At 44.9% G+C, this 17,770-nt stretch overlaps 2 protein-coding genes across 2 annotated transcripts in view; both read right to left on the minus strand.

Moving 5' to 3' along the window:
- Window positions 1–1,237: 1,237 nt before the first annotated feature.
- Window positions 1,238–11,740, minus strand: LOC142819297 (transient receptor potential cation channel subfamily V member 3-like). The gene is made up of 10 exons (XM_075905114.1): window positions 11,602–11,740; window positions 9,891–10,049; window positions 8,347–8,475; window positions 7,071–7,144; window positions 6,372–6,537; window positions 5,462–5,528; window positions 4,569–4,840; window positions 3,126–3,262; window positions 2,651–2,739; window positions 1,238–1,338 (listed from the first exon to the last, which is right to left on the minus strand). Exons 1-10 carry the CDS (start codon window positions 11,734–11,736, stop codon window positions 1,238–1,240), a joined length of 1,329 nt encoding a protein of 442 aa, XP_075761229.1. The 5' UTR covers window positions 11,737–11,740.
- Window positions 11,741–11,934: 194 nt separating this feature from the next.
- Window positions 11,935–17,770, minus strand: part of LOC142819298 (transient receptor potential cation channel subfamily V member 1-like) — a 44,544-nt gene continuing 38,708 nt past the window's right edge. Inside the window, exons 9-12 of the mRNA XM_075905115.1 lie at window positions 15,347–15,453; window positions 13,309–13,473; window positions 13,036–13,179; window positions 11,935–12,335 (exon numbers count right to left, since the gene is read on the minus strand). Coding sequence (XP_075761230.1) covers window positions 11,935–12,335; window positions 13,036–13,179; window positions 13,309–13,473; window positions 15,347–15,453 — 817 coding nt within the window. The remainder of the gene's footprint in view (window positions 12,336–13,035; window positions 13,180–13,308; window positions 13,474–15,346; window positions 15,454–17,770) is intronic.

The raw sequence follows: 17,770 nt of genomic DNA on the forward strand, positions 1-17,770 counted from the left end.
ACCGCGGTGTGCGGCCGCACCGGGCTAAAATCTATTCGCCATGGGCGAGTAGATTGCTCTAATTGTTGAGCCCTGCTGATTTATGTCCACAGGTATCCATGTCACTGGATATAAATTTTGTATTTGTGCAGGGCCGTACATTTGTGTCAGAGTTATAGTCAAGTTTATAATTAGCTGTTCTAACATGTTATGATATGCAAGAGAAAAGAAGAGTAAAAGGGTGTGTCTAGACTACATGCCTCCGTCGACGGAGGCATGTAGATTAGACAGATCGGCAGAGGGAAATGAAGCCGCGATTAAAATAATCACGGCTTCATTTAAATTTAAATGGCTGCCCCGCTCTGCCGATCAGCTGTTTGTCGGCAGATCAGGGCAGTCTGGACGCGCTGCGTCGACAAAGAAGCCTTTCTTGATCGGCGCAGGTAAACCTGGTTTCACGAGGCATACCTGCACTGATCAAGAAAGGCTTCTTTGTCGACGCGGCGCATCCAGACTGCCCCAATCTGCCGACAAACAGCTGATCGGCAGAGCGGGGCAGCCATTTAAATTTAAATGAAGCCGTGATTATTTTAATCGCGGCTTCATTTCCCTCTGCCGATCTGTCTAATCTACATGCCTCCGTTGACGGAGGCATGTAGTTTAGACGTACCATAAATGTCTATTTAGGGAGATACAGACTATGTTTATATTTACTTGCATCCTTCTCCTTCACTCTACAGTGCAAAGTAAAAGCAGAGGGAGTTTGACTTGCCCTGAACGAGTATACACATGTAAGAACTTAAAGAAACCAACACAGAAACCTGATAGGCCCACCACTATGTGAAGCTACAAGACATGTTGTTTACTGTTGCTCAGCACACCCTGAAAACTCTAAAGCTATGTCTAGACGGCTGCTTTTTTTTGGAAAAAGGTTTGCAATTTGCATACCTTTTTTCGACTGTTTTTTCGGAAGAGGCTTTTCTGAGATTTGGCCCGTCTACATTGGGCCAAATTTTAGAAAAACCTCCTCTTTCGGAAGAGCCCTTCGGAGGGAGCACAGCTGTTCTTTCGCATAAAATGTCAGAAGAGCAGACACGTTCCCTGGCTGCCATGGGGTTTTTCCAGGATACCAGAGGTAGACATAGCCAAAGTGTGCGAACTCAGTTAGTAAAACTACCCTGTCCTGGGAGACCATCTTGGTTATGACAGTTTTGCAGCCCATTTACATGAGTGGCCTCCATCTCACTCACTCACTAGCCTAAGTTGCCCATTGCTGAACCGACACCTCTTCACATATCAGTTTATGTACTGAGGTGTTTTCTTCAGGTTCCTTTTTTTCTACCACATCTCTCCTCGAACCTGGAAAAGAAATATGGAGAAGGTGAAACTGCTGGCATGAGAAGCAGCAGCCAATAGTCTCTGTTTAGTTTGGGTGTACTTTGGAGAAAGGAGTCAGTTTGCTGTTGGAGTTCTGGGTTTGTCGCAAGTGAAACCGACAAAAATCCAATTAAAAATCATTACAAGATCAGGAAGAAAAAAAGCTATCCAACCACCACCTGCATTTTAGAATTTATCTTCAAACTTCTATCTGCTCTAACTTCCACAAACAATGACATTATTCTCATTGGCAGCACGTTATTTAACATCACAAAAAACACCCAGAGACCTGGTAGCAATAGGACAGTATCAGCAAGAAATATTAAGTTACTTTCATTGCTGCATCTATTATGCCTGTAACTCTGTAGCTCTGTAACATCTAGGCTGTGTCTAGACAGGCCAGTTTTTCCGCAAAATCACTTGATTTTGCAGAAAAACTTGCCAGCTGTCTACACTGGCTGCTTGAATTTCCGCAAGAACACTGATGATCTCATGTAAGATTGTCAGTGTTCTTGCAGAAATACTGCACTGCTCCCATTCGGGCAAAAGCCCTCTTGTGCAAATCATTTGCGCACGAGGGCCAGTGTAGACAGCATAGTATTGTTTTGCCCAAAAAAGCCCCGATAGTTAAAATGGCGATCGGAGCTTTTTTGCGCAAAAGCGCGTCTAGATCGGCACGGAAGCTTTTCCACAAAAAGTGCTTTTGCGGAAAAGCATCCGTGCCAATCTAGACACTCTTTTCCGCAAATGCTTTTAATGGAAAACTTTTCCGTTAAAAGCATTTCCGGAAAATCATGCCAGTCTAGACGTAGCCCTACAGAACCCATATTATTGGTGAAATCCTGTCTCCAATTAAGTCAATGGGAATTTGCCGTTGATTTCAATGGGGTCAGGTTTCCATCCTATGTAATTAAAAACTTATTTGTGAGAGATGAAGTGACTTAGAACTTCCAGTTTTTCACATCTCATCAGAACACAGATCTTCACTGGGCAGATATAACGGTGTCGCTGCCTTTCAATATCCTGAAAGCCCAATCCTGGAATTCTGATTTGAAATGCCTTTTGAAGTCCGTGGGAGTTGTGCATCAACAAGGACTTCAAGATTTGCCCTCCCCCCCCCCCCCCCGGTGTAATTGTAAGCCACAAAGCTCCTCTGTTCAACACTAGGCTAGTCTTGGAGGTGGCTGACATGGTAGATAGCGTAACTCTAGTCATAGGTCCATTGGAATTATTATTGAGGTTTAAGGGCAGTAAAAAGTTCTCCTACAGTTAAAAACAGGATCTCAGCCATTACCGTCTTTCTTTTCCTTTGCAAAGGGGTTCGGATCTTCCTTCCTGTTCTTTAGTGTGTTACTCCAGTAGGTTTTGTTCACTTCATTCACCCTGTTCATTTTAAGCAAACATATCAAGAGGAAGCTTACCAATCTGAAGTTTAGTTTCATTCATGTAAAAGTTGGGTTCACGGGGATGGCTTTCGCCTTAGTACCCAAGAGCTTTCCACAAAAAGTAAACACAAATCTCTCTGTGCTGGCCCTGATGGTGTGGATTGCTGCCCTTCTCTGTTTTCTTTGATAGAGGGATTAATTTCATCTCCACAGTCTCTGCAAGGCCCAGTGACCCCGGAAGGGTCTTCCGGCATGCATGTGTGATAAGCTCTATCAGGGAGCCACACAGAGCTCGGGCCCATCACATTTAAGCATAATAAAATAGTTTAAATCACACTTTTATTAAATGGTTAGTTCGATCTCTAGAGGTCTCACTGTACGTACCGTAAGCAAGTTCTTTGATCTTTCTTGCCATCAGGGGTATAGCCAACTAGCATATCGGGGTGAATTTTTTTTCTTTGGAGCCATTGTCTCCAGGACACTGGCAAACTTCTTTCCAGATCCAGTATTGTCATGGCTTTCTGTGTATAATCAACATGATGGCAAACAATGAATCATTCTGGGTATGTTCTTGCATATGGCTCTTACTGCATGCGACATGTTTCGCTGGTCTTTCTACCTGCCCAAGGTTTTCAAAGGATGCAGTTTTGAAAGTCTACAGAAGGTATGAGTGCTCTTGGAGTGGGATTTTCCTGTCCGTGCTCTTAACTCTGTGCACATTGAAGGTAATGGTAATATATCAGCTGAACGCTGTGTTCCTGGCCATATTACTTAATACCCTTGGATGGACCTATCCTCCATTAACTTATCTACAGTGTGGGCAGCATCAGGCCATTGTCTGAGAGCTTTTGAAAATCTCACATACAACTGTACAAATGCAACCAATGGTAAGTGTTTCCTGGTGTGACTTTCTACCATTTAAAAAAGCACTTCATGCTTGCACAGCTGCCTTCACATGGAGAAAGGTGACATCTAGTCACCACATAAGGACATTGCAGTTGAATGATTGCTATAGATACTCAGTGGGCACAGTAGTTTAGATTGTACATATTAAAGGGAAATACTCTGTATTCAGGTTGGATAATATGGACTCCAGGAATGTGTTGTGTCTCGCTAGTGTCATGCTGGAAAGCTTCCCTAGTGGAACAGTCCTGAGGCCTGACAACGATGCAGCCAATTCCAGGTATTGTTACCTGTAACTGCAGTGTGAAATAGATGTTTCATTTTTCTGATGTTCCTGGGAGGGTTAAGAAAAATGTAAGGGTATGTCTACACTACCCCGCTAGTTCAAACTAGCGGGGGTAAGGTAGTCATCCGCAATTGCAAATGAAGCCCGGGATTTGAATTTCCCGGGCTTCATTTGCATAAAGCCGGCCGGCGCCATTTTTAAATGCCGGCTAGTTCGAACCCCGTGCCGCGCGGCTACACGCGGCACAGAGTAGCTAGTTCGGATTAGGTTTCCTAATCTGAACTAGCTGTACTCCTCATTCCACGAGGAGTACAGCTAGTTCGGATTAGAAGCCTAATCCGAACTAGCTACTCCATGCTGCGTGTAGCCGCGCGGCACGGGGTTCGAACTAGCCGGCATTTAAAAATGGCGCCGGCCGGCTTTATGCAAATGAAGCCCGGGAAATTCAAATCCCGGGCTTCATTTGCAATTGCGGATGACTACCTTACCCCCGCTAGTTCGAACTAGCGGGGTAGTGTAGACATACCCTAAAAGAATTGACAGGTAGATGAGACACGTGTATGCCAACTATTGGGTATTTCTGATCACATTACAGTGTCTTGTCACTGGGTTTGAACTGCTAAAGGGATGAGCCTCACCTGGAGCTTCCAGATTTTCTCACTTTCTTGGGACACTGAATTGACCGTCTCCCCCATGAGTGCGATCAGCATGTTTAAGAGGAGCACAAAGGTGAGTATCACGTAGCAGATGAGCAGAAGCATGAAAACCTTCGGGTACTTGGAATCCTCATGCCCTGAGAGGTCCCCGAGCCCTAAGGTAAGCTTAAAGAGCTCAAACGCTGCAGAGTGAAAGCTGTGGAATCGGCTGCACTCTGTGTCCTGGGGGCAATCGTTCATCAGAGAAGCAAGACCTGCAGGGTAACAGAAAACCAGCATCAGACTTTAGGAAAAGGCCGGAACAATCACTGAACTGACAGAAGAAAATATTGAATTTCTATTGCCTGAGCTACTGGTACCAGGTACCATAGTCATTTCCTTGTACAAATTGAGATTTGATGTTGTCCAGATTGTTTTCTGATATTGCAAATGTAGTTACCACTTCGTTTGGCATGGGTTGGATATAACTGTGTAATGACTCTACTGTTCCAGGGCAAGGACCCCTATGAATGCCCAGGACTCGATCTGGCTAATCCTTTAATGTGACTTGTTGCCTTTTCCGCCACATATTTCCTGAGCTCTTACTGCATATTTAAAATGTAACGTCCCAACTGTTACTGCATAAGCTCACATTTATGTTTTCAGTGACATATGCTCCCCCCAAATTCACAGCCCATGAACAGAAAAGGTTTGAACAGTTCTAGATTTAGCTAAAATAGGGGCTGCCTAGGTAAGCAGCGGTAGTGATGCTGGATGCTTGCTGACTCCAAAAACATAGGATTGATTTAATTTCTTGTCCTTTTCATCTTTCCATATCATTAAAATCAAATTAATATTTACTCTAATTTAATATATTGATATGAAAAACTTCTTACCTGCTCCAAAACCTACCAGGAAAACCCCATAAACCAAAAGGAACCTGGAAACATTCACTAAAATCATCTGAAAAATCATGGAAAAAATAGAAATTTGTAGAAAATGACATGAAACCTCTTCAGTTTGCTAATATATCTATGTCTGGAGTTTGGCAATATATAATCTTACTGTGTACAGGTATAAAGACAATTTAAGGTCATAATCCAAATACTTTCAGATCTTTTAAATTTGCACACAATATAATACAGTAAATCTGTCACTTTGGGTACATCTAGACTACAGGCTTCTGTCGACAAAGAGTGTCTAGACTACAGTCAGTTCTGTCGACAAAGCAAGCTGCTTTGTCGACATGGTAGTGTAGACGCAAAGGACAGTTTACATGCAATAACACCTTCTGTCGACAGAACTCTGTCGACAGAAGGCGTTATGCCTCGTAAAATGAGGTTTACCAGCATCGACAAAACTGCTAAGTTCTGTCGACGTTATGTCGACAGACCTCAGCGGTAGTGTAGACGCAGGTATAGTTTTGTCGACAAAAGTCCACTTTTGTCAACACAACCCTGTAGTCTAGACACACCCATTGTGATAGCTCAGGGTTTGTATAAAGCATGGCTTAAGTAAAGCAAACCAACTTCAAGGCAAATTTAAGTGAACAGGAATAGTTTAGCATGTTTTTCTTCTGGTTGGTTGAAACATGCCTGAATGGAGCAAAGAGCGATGCTATGGTCAATATTTATATTCACAATCCAAACACAGGAACATATTTATGGGGAATACCTTAGCAATAGGTTCTTCCCAGCTTCTGGGGTTAAAATTCTCCACTCGCACATGAATTAGTTATGTTGTGTTTTCATACCTGTATTAACATGCTTTTAATATGTAAATATGTATCAGAGGTTTTGAACCTACCTTTTGAATCATTACAGTGTAAATGCCAGTGATTCTGAACCCTCTGAAATAGTACAAGATATTGAACCATCCCAAAACTAAGGCTGAGACCCTCATTATAACATAACTTTCCATTTGCATGAAGTACAACATATGTGCCCATATCACGAGCAGTGCTTGGATGAAACTGGGGGAAAAAAAAAACCATAGTCAAAACATAGAGATATTTCCCATCAGTTGTTACAGAAATATATATACAGGTTGAATGAACCCCTCTAGTCTGGCACCCTCAGGACCTGATCAATGCTGAAAATGAGAATTTGCTGAACCACGGGAGGTCAATATTGTCTAGCAGTGTTACCAATGCTTCCACTGCTTACTAGGCTCTTAAAAGACATTTTGGGGTAAATTTGAGCTAAATAGCAGCTCTGTACACAGAGAGCCAGGACTCTGAACAAACGTTACCACGGGGAAACTTGGCCATGTGCATTGTAAGTGGACATCTGGCTAACTAAAATTATGCCAGACCATGGATGTTGCCAGACCAGAGAGCACTGGACTAGAGACATTCAACCTGTATTTATTAAATACATGCAATGCACTTTCAAATAGCTAAAAAGTCTAGCCTGACTGGCTTACAGGAACACAAGACACTAGTTCCATTGGGACAGGGTGTAACACTATGTTGTATTCAGAAGCAACAAGAAGAGTAAAACTTACAAGAGAACGTAGAAATAGTTAATCTGAAGAACAGAGCGAAATGTGAAAGGCCACATCCGGAAGCTCTCTAAACCCTGAAACACAAACATGTGGATCAAATACAAGTCCTTCCACTTAACTTAGTTAACACTTAGAAGCTTAGTCAACACTTTTAAAAATGTGATTTTGAAATATGTTCCAGTTCATTAACTTTGCTACCTACAGTCGGTTGGACATAATCCCTCTATGACCCTCTGAAAGGACAGTAGTGTTTTGCACTGAAATTTCCTGGGAAACCATGCGCTTTGCTTAGCTCACTAGGGTTGAAATCCCCCTCTGTATAGAAGGTCAACACAAGGCCAATGTCTCCCCATATCTCACTAAATGTTAAGATCTAAGTGGTGCGTAAGTCTTGTGTTGGTTCTATGCAGGAAGTGAATGCTCCATAATGCCTGGCTGTGTCTAGACTGGCAAGATTTTGCACAAAAGCAGTTGCTTTTGCGCAAAATCTTGCCGCCTGTCTACACTGGCCGCGAGTATTTGCGCAAGAACACTGACTTTGTACTGTACAAAATCAAGTATCAGAGGGGTAGCCGTGTTAGTCTGAATCTGCAAAAGCGACGAGGAGTCCTGTGGCACCTTATAGACCAACCCATGCATCTGACGAAGTGGGTCTTTGCCCACAAAAGCTTATGCTCCCACACTTCAGTTGGTCTATAAGGTGCCACAGGACTCCTCGTCGCTTGTACAAAATCAGTGCTTCTTGCGCAAATACTCTGATGCTTCCGCTCAGGGATAAGCCCTCTTGCGCAAGTATTCTTGAGCAAGAGGCCAGTGTAGACAGGCAACGTTAATTTCTTGCCCAAGAAAGCCCGATGGCTAAAATGGCCATCGGAGCTTTCTTGTGCAAGAGAGTGTCTACACTGGGCACGGATGCTTTTGTGCAAAGGCACATGCCAGTATAGAGGCTCTCTTGCGCAAATACTTTTAATGGAAAAGTTTTTCCGTTAAAGGTATTTGCGCAAAATCATGCCAGTCTAGACGCAGCCCCAGTGTTTAACTTATCATAAGACATCACTATCAGGGTTACAGTTAAGGAGAAATATTGTGATGAGCTTTATTATTGTGGAGCAGTTAAGATTAAGAGTCTTTGATTGTGTGAAATCCATTAGTGTGAACACTTTTAACATAGCAAAAGAAAACATATATGTCTGTATTCTATTCTGTCTTTGTCAGCGAGCCCCCAGGGACTTCAATTGTATCATATTCCAGTGGCTAGACGTGTGGTTCTACTTACACTCTTAACCAAGAAGGAAATGGCTGCTATTAAAGTGTAAATTTGCGCCACAAGAAGCCATGGGTTTCTACCGTTTGCCTCATGGAGATCCTGCTGCAAAACATGTACAGTTGTGTTGGGTGCTGCCATCTGCTGAAAGGAACAGGGAAGAAAACAAGACAAAAATGTAGTCTGAGGCTATGCGTATACTTGCGGAAAGATCAGCGCTATGGCAATTGATCTTCCAGCATTCAATTTAGTGGGTCTAGTAAAGACCCACTAAATCGAATGCGGAAGGTGTTGACTGTGGTCCTCCTTGCTTCTCCCAAGCCCACAGTGCAATACCAGCCAAGACTCACGGCCAGGATTTTGCATTGCTGAGTATTATCTCTCGTACACATAAGAACAGCCACACTGGGTCAGATTAACAGTCCATCTAGTCCAGTATCCTGTCTTCTGACAGTGGCCAGCACCAGATTCTTCAAAGGGAATAAATAGAACAACCTCTGGGGGACAGAGACTGGCCAAAGGCTGCTCTTGAGTAATCCCCCTCACCTAGGGCAGGCGGATGGTCCAGGTCTCCCTGAGTTGCTCTTGCCACTGCCTGGCTCTGCCTTTCGGTCTGGCCACCAAGAGGGGCAGAGCCTCATGATCTTACCCCCAACTTCTACCAAGGTTCTCGCTCTCCTGCTCCCAGGATCTGGCAGCCGGAGGCTTAGGGACATCTTGGCGACTGATCCACGATCGACCTGTCCTCTATGAACTTCTCATTCTTTTAAACATCCGTTTCTACTTTTGGCCTTCACAACATCCCCTGCAGTGAGTTCCAAAGACTGACCATGCGATTTGTGAAGAAGTACTGCCTGGTGTTTGTTTTAAATCTGCAGACTGTTAATTTTATCGGGTGACCTCTGATTCATGTATTATACGAGGTGATCAATAACTTTTACTTACTCCACACCATTCATGATTCTGTAGACCTCTAGCATATTGGCTTTTTTCTAAACTAAGTTAACTCCAGCCTAGTTAATCTCTCATACGGAAACTGTTCCATACCTTTAATCATTTTTGTTGCCCTTCTCTGCACTGTTTCTAATACATCATTTTGGCAATGGGGAAACCAGAACTGCATGCGGCATTCAAGGTGTGAGCGTTCCATGGATTCATATGATTTTATGATTCTTACTATCGTATCTTTTCTTTCCCTAATGGTTCCTAATACCGTGCTAACTTTTTTGACTGCTGCTGTACAGTGAGCAGATGTTTTCAGAGAACTATCGACAATGACTCCAAGATCTGTCTCAAGTGGCTGAAGTTAATTGAGAGCCCACCATTTTGAATGTATTATTGTGTATATATCTACAGTTCATGGAGACGGAACAGCACACACATAACACTTCCTGATGCTGAAACGGTGGTGACCTGTGTGCATGAGGGACACCCACAGCAGGGCTTCTGGCAGAGTTCTAGTTCTGCTGTCCAGCTAGGGGTGGGATCTGGCAATGTACGTTAAATACTTTAAATAGCTCCATGCAGAAAGCTTGAATCTTTCCAGAAATCTTCACCTGGTTGATCTGGGGTTGGTATGCAGCCAACACAGTGAAAGTAGTTATGTACAGCAGATACAGGGCTGTGCTGATGCCAAACATCACTGCCGCAAAATGTCTCCATTTTATATCAATCAGCTCTTTCAGAGGCTCCACATCCAGCATGTCATAGTGTTTCTGCAAAGGGGAAGAACACTTGTTAACTTCTCTCATGGACAGAGAGAGAGAAAGAGAGAGAGAGAAAGTAAAGTGTTTAAAAGTGAGGACTGAATTCTTAAGATATTCATAACCTCCTCCCTCTCCCCCGGAATGGCACTCTGCATTAATTTCTTAGCTCCACAGTTTTCCTTTTTTGTTTAGCTCTGTTTGTAAAATGGAGAAAATCTCCTTTGGAAAGTGCTTTGAGACTCTTGGCTCTACTGATGAAAAGGCTTGTATAAGAGCTATGAACTATACTGCAAGAACATTATGGGACTTGAGTCTAAGGGAAAGGGGTTCCATATTGGAAAATAGGAAAATGGAGCCATGTGGCCACAGGGATCAACACTTAATGAGGCTGTTCTTAGCAAACTGTAGCTTTAAAAATTAAGTGACTGAGGTTATGATAAAGTAACTATTATTGCAAACACAGAAGAAGCAAACTAATCTTGGCACGTGTTGAGAAAATCCTTGCGGATTCTGAGGCTCCCATGCGGCATGGGGGACAGTAACAAATAAAGGGGAAAAGCAACCTTGATGGGTTGTACTGTGTATGGGCATCTGATTTTTTTATGGTGGGCTGGTCTTTATTAGCACTTCATAGCATTACAGGAGAGAGCGCCATTTCAGGAGAGCAGAGGGAGCAGTAGCTGGGTGTACCGGGACACGGCTCGTTTTGCTTCCCATTTCCCTGACGTATTGGGGAGCGAGAGAGGGGAAATTACAAAGCATGTATGCGTGCCTCTCGCTCCTGGCGGGTGAGGGGAGGGGCAGAGGAGTAATTCACAAAATCTGTGTGCTTTTCCCTCTCTTCCTGATCACCATGGCTGTGTCTAGACTGGCAAGTTTTTCCGCAAAATTATTTGATTTTGCGGAAAAACTTGCCAGCTGTCTACACTGGCCACTTGAATTTCCGGAAAAGCACTGACGATCTCCTGTAAAATCATCAGTGCTTTTCTGGAAATACTATGCTGCTCCCATTCGGGCAAAAGTCTTTTTCCGAAAGACTTTTGCACAAAAGGGCCAGTGTAGACAGCATAGTACTGTTTTCCGCAAAAAAGCCTGGATCGAGAAAATGGCGATCGGGGCTTTTTTGCGGAAAAGCACGTCTAGATTGGCCATGGACGCTTTTCTGCAAAAAGTGCTTTTGCGGAAAAGCATCCTGCCAATCTAGACGCGATTTTTCCGAAAATGCTTTTAACGGAAAACTTTTCCGTTAAAAACATTTCTGGAAAATCATGCCAGTGTAGACGTAGCCCTCAGGAACAGAAAGAAAAGCAAGCAGTGCTCTGGTACTCATGGCTGCTGCCTCCCCCTCCTCTTGAAATGGTGCCCTTGCTATGCATTCTATGGCTGTCAGCTGGTTGATGATCCAGGAATCATCCGTTGCAACGCACACACTTGAAGGAGAAACTCCATTAGCTGGCAACAGCAGGTCAGCTGCTGAAGGGACACGACTCACACTCCCTCCGTGTGTTCCCAAGGCAGTACAATCCTTTGTTTTTCATTGTTCCGGCTCTCCGGCACATACCTCATGGTTGGTGTTATACACCACAATCTTCAGGGCAGAATGGCTTTCTCCGGTATCTACTTCTGATAAATCATATAAGGAGCAGCAGACCGGGCCATACGCCCATTCCACAAACTTCCTCGAGAGATGAGCCATTGAGTGTTTGCCTTCACGTGGAAAGGATCTTCCTAAAATATGCTGGAAGATCTATTTAGGAGCAAAATAACCCAGAGGGAGAAAGAAAATCATTGCCGGGTTCTGGACTGTGACACTGCAGTTCTTATTTCTTCCCTGTTAGAACTTCTAAGACTGTTTGAGGGCCCTGAAAACTCCCCATTCACCACTTTTCTTGTCCTAACCTTTGACAAGGTTCTCCCCATGCCATGACACACTCCCCTTCACATGACAAACTCCCCTTCTTTTATTAGACAGCTGAGCCGACTGTACCTTGATCTTCCCATATGTCGCAGCTAACTGTAGGGGAGTGAGTCCTTCTTTGTTCAAGATCTTTTCCAGGTTCTTCTTTGACTCATTTCTAGTTTCAATGCATTTTTTTTCACTTGCCTTCAAAATCTGGTCATATATTTCTGTCACGAACGCTGTATTTTCCTCAGAGTCATCAGCTACCATTACCAGAGCGTGAAGGACTGTATTTCCCAGGGAATCTTGGGCATAAGGATTTGAAACTTTATCTAACAGGAACTCCACTAACTTTGGTTGGTTTGTGCAAGCAGCCTGCGAGAGTGGATATTCTCCTGTCAACAACATTAAAAGTTGCAAGTGAATCTCTATCGGAATGGCTGTAGCTTATTGCTCAACAGCACTTCCCTCTTGCCACAGTTTAAGTAGTATTTGAGTGAGAAAATATAGGTCACAACCCCGAAGTTATCCCTCATCCTCAACCACCAATCCACCTATTGCAGGCCTAGAAGGCGTTCAGGGAAGAGTGATGAGAATGATCAAGGGTCTGGAGAACCTCTAATATAGGAACAAACTACAAGATTTATCCAGGGTTGCTCTTTAACTCAGTTTTTGTTTTTCTTCATTTAAATCATGGCTCTGGGTTGGGGTGGGGTGGGGTTTAGGATGCAGGCAGCCCTGCGGAAAAGCGTCTTGCCAATCTAGACGTGCTTTTCTGAAAATGCTTTTAACGGAAAAGTTTTCCGTTAAAAGCATTTCCGGAAAATCATGCCAGTGTAGACGTAGCCAGGTTAATGTCACTCCAAATAAATCAACACTGTTTCAGGGCCAGATGTACCACAAGGATGAAATCTCGGCCCTACTGAAGTCAATGGGAGTTTTGCTGGGGACTTCATTAGGGCTTGAAAAGGACATTTTCACAATGTGCAGGAAGAAAATCAACCCCTCCCCTTCCACCATTGTGGAAAGGAACAAGCTCAGGACAAGTGGGTAATGGCTTTTGTTCAGTGGGAATGATCCATGAAGTAGAATTACCAAAATAGAAGCAGTCATCTCTGCATGTAAGTGGCTGGAAGAATGTTCCTTTTGCTTGGATATGAACGTCAGCTCCATTTTCAACTAGGAGCTTAACTATCCTGTCCAGCCTTTTCTCAATGGCAATGTGCAGTGCTGTCTGCCCTGCAGCGAAGAATGAGCAAAGACAGATGTTAACTTTGTGGGGGGAAGGGAAGATGAAAATGGTAAAAGAAAAAATAATTCTGAGCCCCAGAAACCGAAGTCTTGCTCTAAACCGGAATAATTTATTACCTTCATATTCTGTAGCAGTAAAAGATGCATCCAGCAGCTTCTTCAAACACCCAGAACCTTTTGCACAGTCTATGAGAGATGTAACGATCTCTTCAGTGGTCTCCGGGGAATTGTTCATTGGATTCAGCAAAGCTTTCATCAAACAGGTTTTTCCAGTTTCTTTTTCTGTAGAAATGAGCTTTCATTTTAATTCTCCCTCGAACAGGCCTGTCCCTAATATTATGGCACTTCTAAAATCAGAGCAAACAGATATGTGGAACTGGCTGCATTTCAAACAACTCAGACTACCATTAATAGTCTAGCACCGGGCTGGGGAACCTGAGGCCTGGATGCGGCTCCTGGGTTGCCAGGATCTGGACCCCGAAGCTTAGGGTCTTCCCTAACATTGGGGAGCCCACGGTGGAACTCCGGCCCCATATTTCAGAGTTCCTGCATTTACGACTTGTGAGCCTACCACCATCAAATTGATTGCAATGTTCGACACACTGCTGCATCAGGCAAATACCCAGGAAATCTAAGCAAACAGGAGCAAGCTATATTTACCGGCACACACCCAGAGTCTCATTCTTTAAACTGAGAGGCTGTCTCTACATTAGCGCGATCTTGTGCCAAAGCGGCCGCTTTTGCGCAAAAACTTGCTGCCTTTCTACACTGGCGGGGAGTTCTTGTGCAAGAACACTGACGTTCTAATGTGTGAAATCAGGGCTTCTTGCGCAAGAACTATGATGCTCCCGCTCAAGAATAAGCCCTCTTGCGCAACTGTTCTTGTGCAAGAGGCCAGTGTAGACAGGCAACATGAATTTCTTGTGCAAGAAACCCCGATGGTTAAAATGGCTATCGGAGCTTTCTTGCACAAGAGCGCGTCTACACTGGCACGGATACTCTTGCGCAAAAGCACATCTCTTGAGCAAAGGTACATGCCAGTGCAGACGCTCTCTTGCGCAAATACTTTAACGCAAGATCATAGCCAGTGTGTCTCCCTCTTTTGAGCCAGGTTAAGCACAATTTCAGCTGGTGGTAAATCTGCAGAGCTTCGCTGAAATCAGTGCGGTCAAGTTTTTAGCTAGTGTACGGAATTTTGCTGATTTACACCTCCTGGGGATCTCAGGCCTATAGTCCCTCCAAGGTGCACCCTGGGTGGCCACAAAGGAGGCTACCAAGAGCCATGCACTTATTTAGCAGAACCATGCAGCCATGCACATTGCACTCAGGGGCGTGGAAGTTGGCAGTGGAGTGACTGAGGAAGAGGAGGGAGGCAGTGGGGTGAGGTGGGGAATAGTGATGGAGGAACCTGGGGCATGCAGGGATGCAATGGGTCCCCCAGCCCTGTGGTTGTGGTAGAGAGGCACCTCTCTCTCACCCCAGCCCCAGCCTTGTTGCAGTGGGGAGAGGCACCTCTCCCCCAGTCTGGGTGCTGCTGCAGGAAAAGAGGTCTGGGGAGAGTTCTCTCTCTGCACTGTGGTCCCGGGCAGCCTGCACACAAAACTCCTTATCCTTAGTCCCACCCTAAAGCCTGCACCCCCAGCCACCTGCACCCCAACCTTCTGCTGTAGCCCTGAGTTCCCTCCCTTACTCTGGCCCCTCATCCCTGGCCCCATCCCAGAGCTGGCACCCCCAGCCACAGCCCTTAGCCCCCAGCACCACAACCCTCTGCCCCAGAACTGAGCCCGTCCCATTCTCCAAATCTTAAACCCCCAGAGGGAATTAGTGACTATACCTTTACCCTCCTGTATTTAATTAAGGCAATACCCTAGTAAAGTGCGTAAGTGTGTGAGTATCCCATTTACTTCAGTGGAACAACTCATGTACTTAGACTCCACTCTAGCAAAGCTCTTCAGTGCACCAGCAATAAGAGTTTGGCATCTCAGTCTTTCCTGAACTTTCCATCCCATTAGTTCCTTATTTCCTTCTAGATAGCTCCAATAATTACTAGTGTATTATTGGAGGAGTAATTTCAAGCTACTGCAGTGTAAAATAGATCAGAAGTCAGTGCAGTGGGATTCCTGTATGCTTGAATGGGAACTGACACACATTGTACCTCTGAGCTCATCCATTTGCCACTTATTCCGTTGGATTCTCGAGAGCCAGGATTTTATTTTTTTAAGATCTCCCTTAGCAACATCATCAAAAAAGTCTGATACGTCCCTGTTAAAGAGGAAACAAACAAACAGCCAGCATAATGAAACACTGATACAAAGATCCCCAGTGCACAGCTCATGGCCTAAGGCAGGGGTGGGTGGTAATTTTTGAAGGGGTGCACTTTTCCATGGAGAGTGTGCAAAGTCTGGGCGGAAGCTGTGTCCTGGGAGCAGGGGGTGCAGAGAGTTTGGTTGGTGACTTGGGGAAGGGAGTTGGAGTGTGGGAGGGGTGGGGTGACAGAGGTAGGCTCTGGCCAGGAGTTTATCTAGGCGGTTCCCAGCCAGCAGCCCTGCAGGATTCCAAGGCAGGTTCCATGTCTGCCGCAGACCCAGGCTGCTCAGAATGGCTGGCTGCTGCCTGTGGCTCTCTGCTCAGGAGGGTGGAGGTGAGGGGGAAGGGAAGGCTTTCCATGCAGCTCCCACTTCTAGCACAATTTCTCAGCTTCTATTTGCCAGTTTCCTTTTGGCTTAAAGTAGCGTGGGGCTGCTTTGTGTCTGACGGTCCCAGCAGCACGGCCCTCGGGATGGATCCAGAGGCTCAGCAGGTCAGACTTAGTCCAACGGCTGCATCTTGCCCACCCTGGCCTAAGGGGACTTATTAGGGTTAAGGATTGCAAGTTTTCATTTCTTCTTCTTGTGCTGTTTTAACCCTCCTGTGAAATCCTGGGTTTATTGCTGTTTCAGATCAATGAGTCAATGTATAATCACGCATCATGATATTTTCCCCTAAGATTAATGATTCTGAAGAAACAGGATTTGAACTCCTGTGGGTTTAATTATGAAGAAAAAAAGAACAAGCCAGATACAGAAATAACATTTATGGGAGAGAAATAAAATTTCTGGATTACTTAGGCCTGCAACACAGATGCATGCTCTCTAAACCTAGCAATTTTTCAGATTTGTGGCTGAATGAAGAAAATCCAATTTTTTTTCAAGTCAACTCAAAATTGATTTTTTTTTTGGTTTTCTCGGGGGAAAAAGCTGAAAAAATGGTCTCAAGGGTTTTTTTAAATTTCATTGCATTCCATTTTGTTTTTTAATGCTTTCTAGTCTTGTAAAAAGAGGAAGTTACTCCCCTTGGTGCAGTAACAACGGTTCTTCGAGATGTGTGTCCCTGTGTGTGCTCCACTGCAGGTGTCGGACTCATCCTGGCGCTACAGATTGGAAATGGGCTTGCGAACAGGAACAGCTAACAGGAGAGTTTGGAGAGGGAGTTCTCCAGGTAAAAGAGGAGTAAAACATCGGGACCCTTGTGGTAAGTGGCTGTCTGGAGTGTGTGTTTGTGTGGGGGGGAGTTATTTGCTGTGTGCTGAGCTTGTGTTTGGTTGGTTCGTTTGTTTGATTGTTTGTTTGTTTGAGGGAGCTTCTAAAAGGTTTGAAATCTAGAAGCCTCTGTTAATTGGCTGAGCCTCAGTCAGGGGGAGGGGCTACCAGAGATATATAAGCCTGTGACTCAGCGACCAGGAACAGCTAACAGGAGAGTTTGGAGAGGGAGTTTAGAGGGGGAGGTTAGAGGGCACTAGTGACTTCTGACCTTCTTTAAAACATAACTCTTACAATAATCTATATTACAGAGGTTTAAAAAGAATCCCAGTTTAGACTTAAACTTATTCATTAGAAAAATGGAGACAGAAGCCCAGCAGCAGAGTGGGGGCTATCCTGTTTATTGCGTCGAGTGTAACATGTATGATTACCTGCCCTGTGGGCGGGTGGCGTATGTGTGCACCTGTTGCAAGGAGCTCCTGACCCTCAGAGACCGAGTTCGGGCTTTGGAGGCCAGGGTGGCTGAACTGGAGGAGCTAAGGGAGGTAGAGAGCTATGTTGATGAGACTTTCCGGGACACTGTAGTACTGTCCCACCTCCAGGCTGAGAGCCCCAGTGCATTCAATGGGAGCAGAGGGAAATCATCCCGTAGTTGGGACCCTGCTCCCAGAGGATGTTGCGGTATCCTCTCGCACTGAGGATACCTCTGAGGGGGAGGGAATGCCAGTTGTTAGGAAGAGGCAGGTGTTAGTAGTGGGTGATTCGATCGTTAGAAACATAGATAGTTGGGTTTGTGATGACCAGGAGAACCGTATGGTCACTTGCCTGCCTGGTGCGAAGGTTGCGGATCTCTCGAGGCATCTAGATAGACTTATGTGTAGTGCTGGGGAGGAACTGGTGGTCGTGGTACATGTAGGTACCAATGACATAGGGAAGGGTAGGAGAGATGTCCTGGAGGCCAAATTTAGGCTGCTAGGAAAGAGACTGAAATCCAGGACCTCTATGGTGGCATTCTCAGAAATGCTTTCAGTTCCGCGCGCAGGGCCAGGTAGGCAGGCAGA

Source organism: Pelodiscus sinensis, chromosome 21 (assembly GCF_049634645.1).
Source record: "Pelodiscus sinensis isolate JC-2024 chromosome 21, ASM4963464v1, whole genome shotgun sequence".
NCBI lineage: Eukaryota > Metazoa > Chordata > Testudines > Trionychidae > Pelodiscus > Pelodiscus sinensis.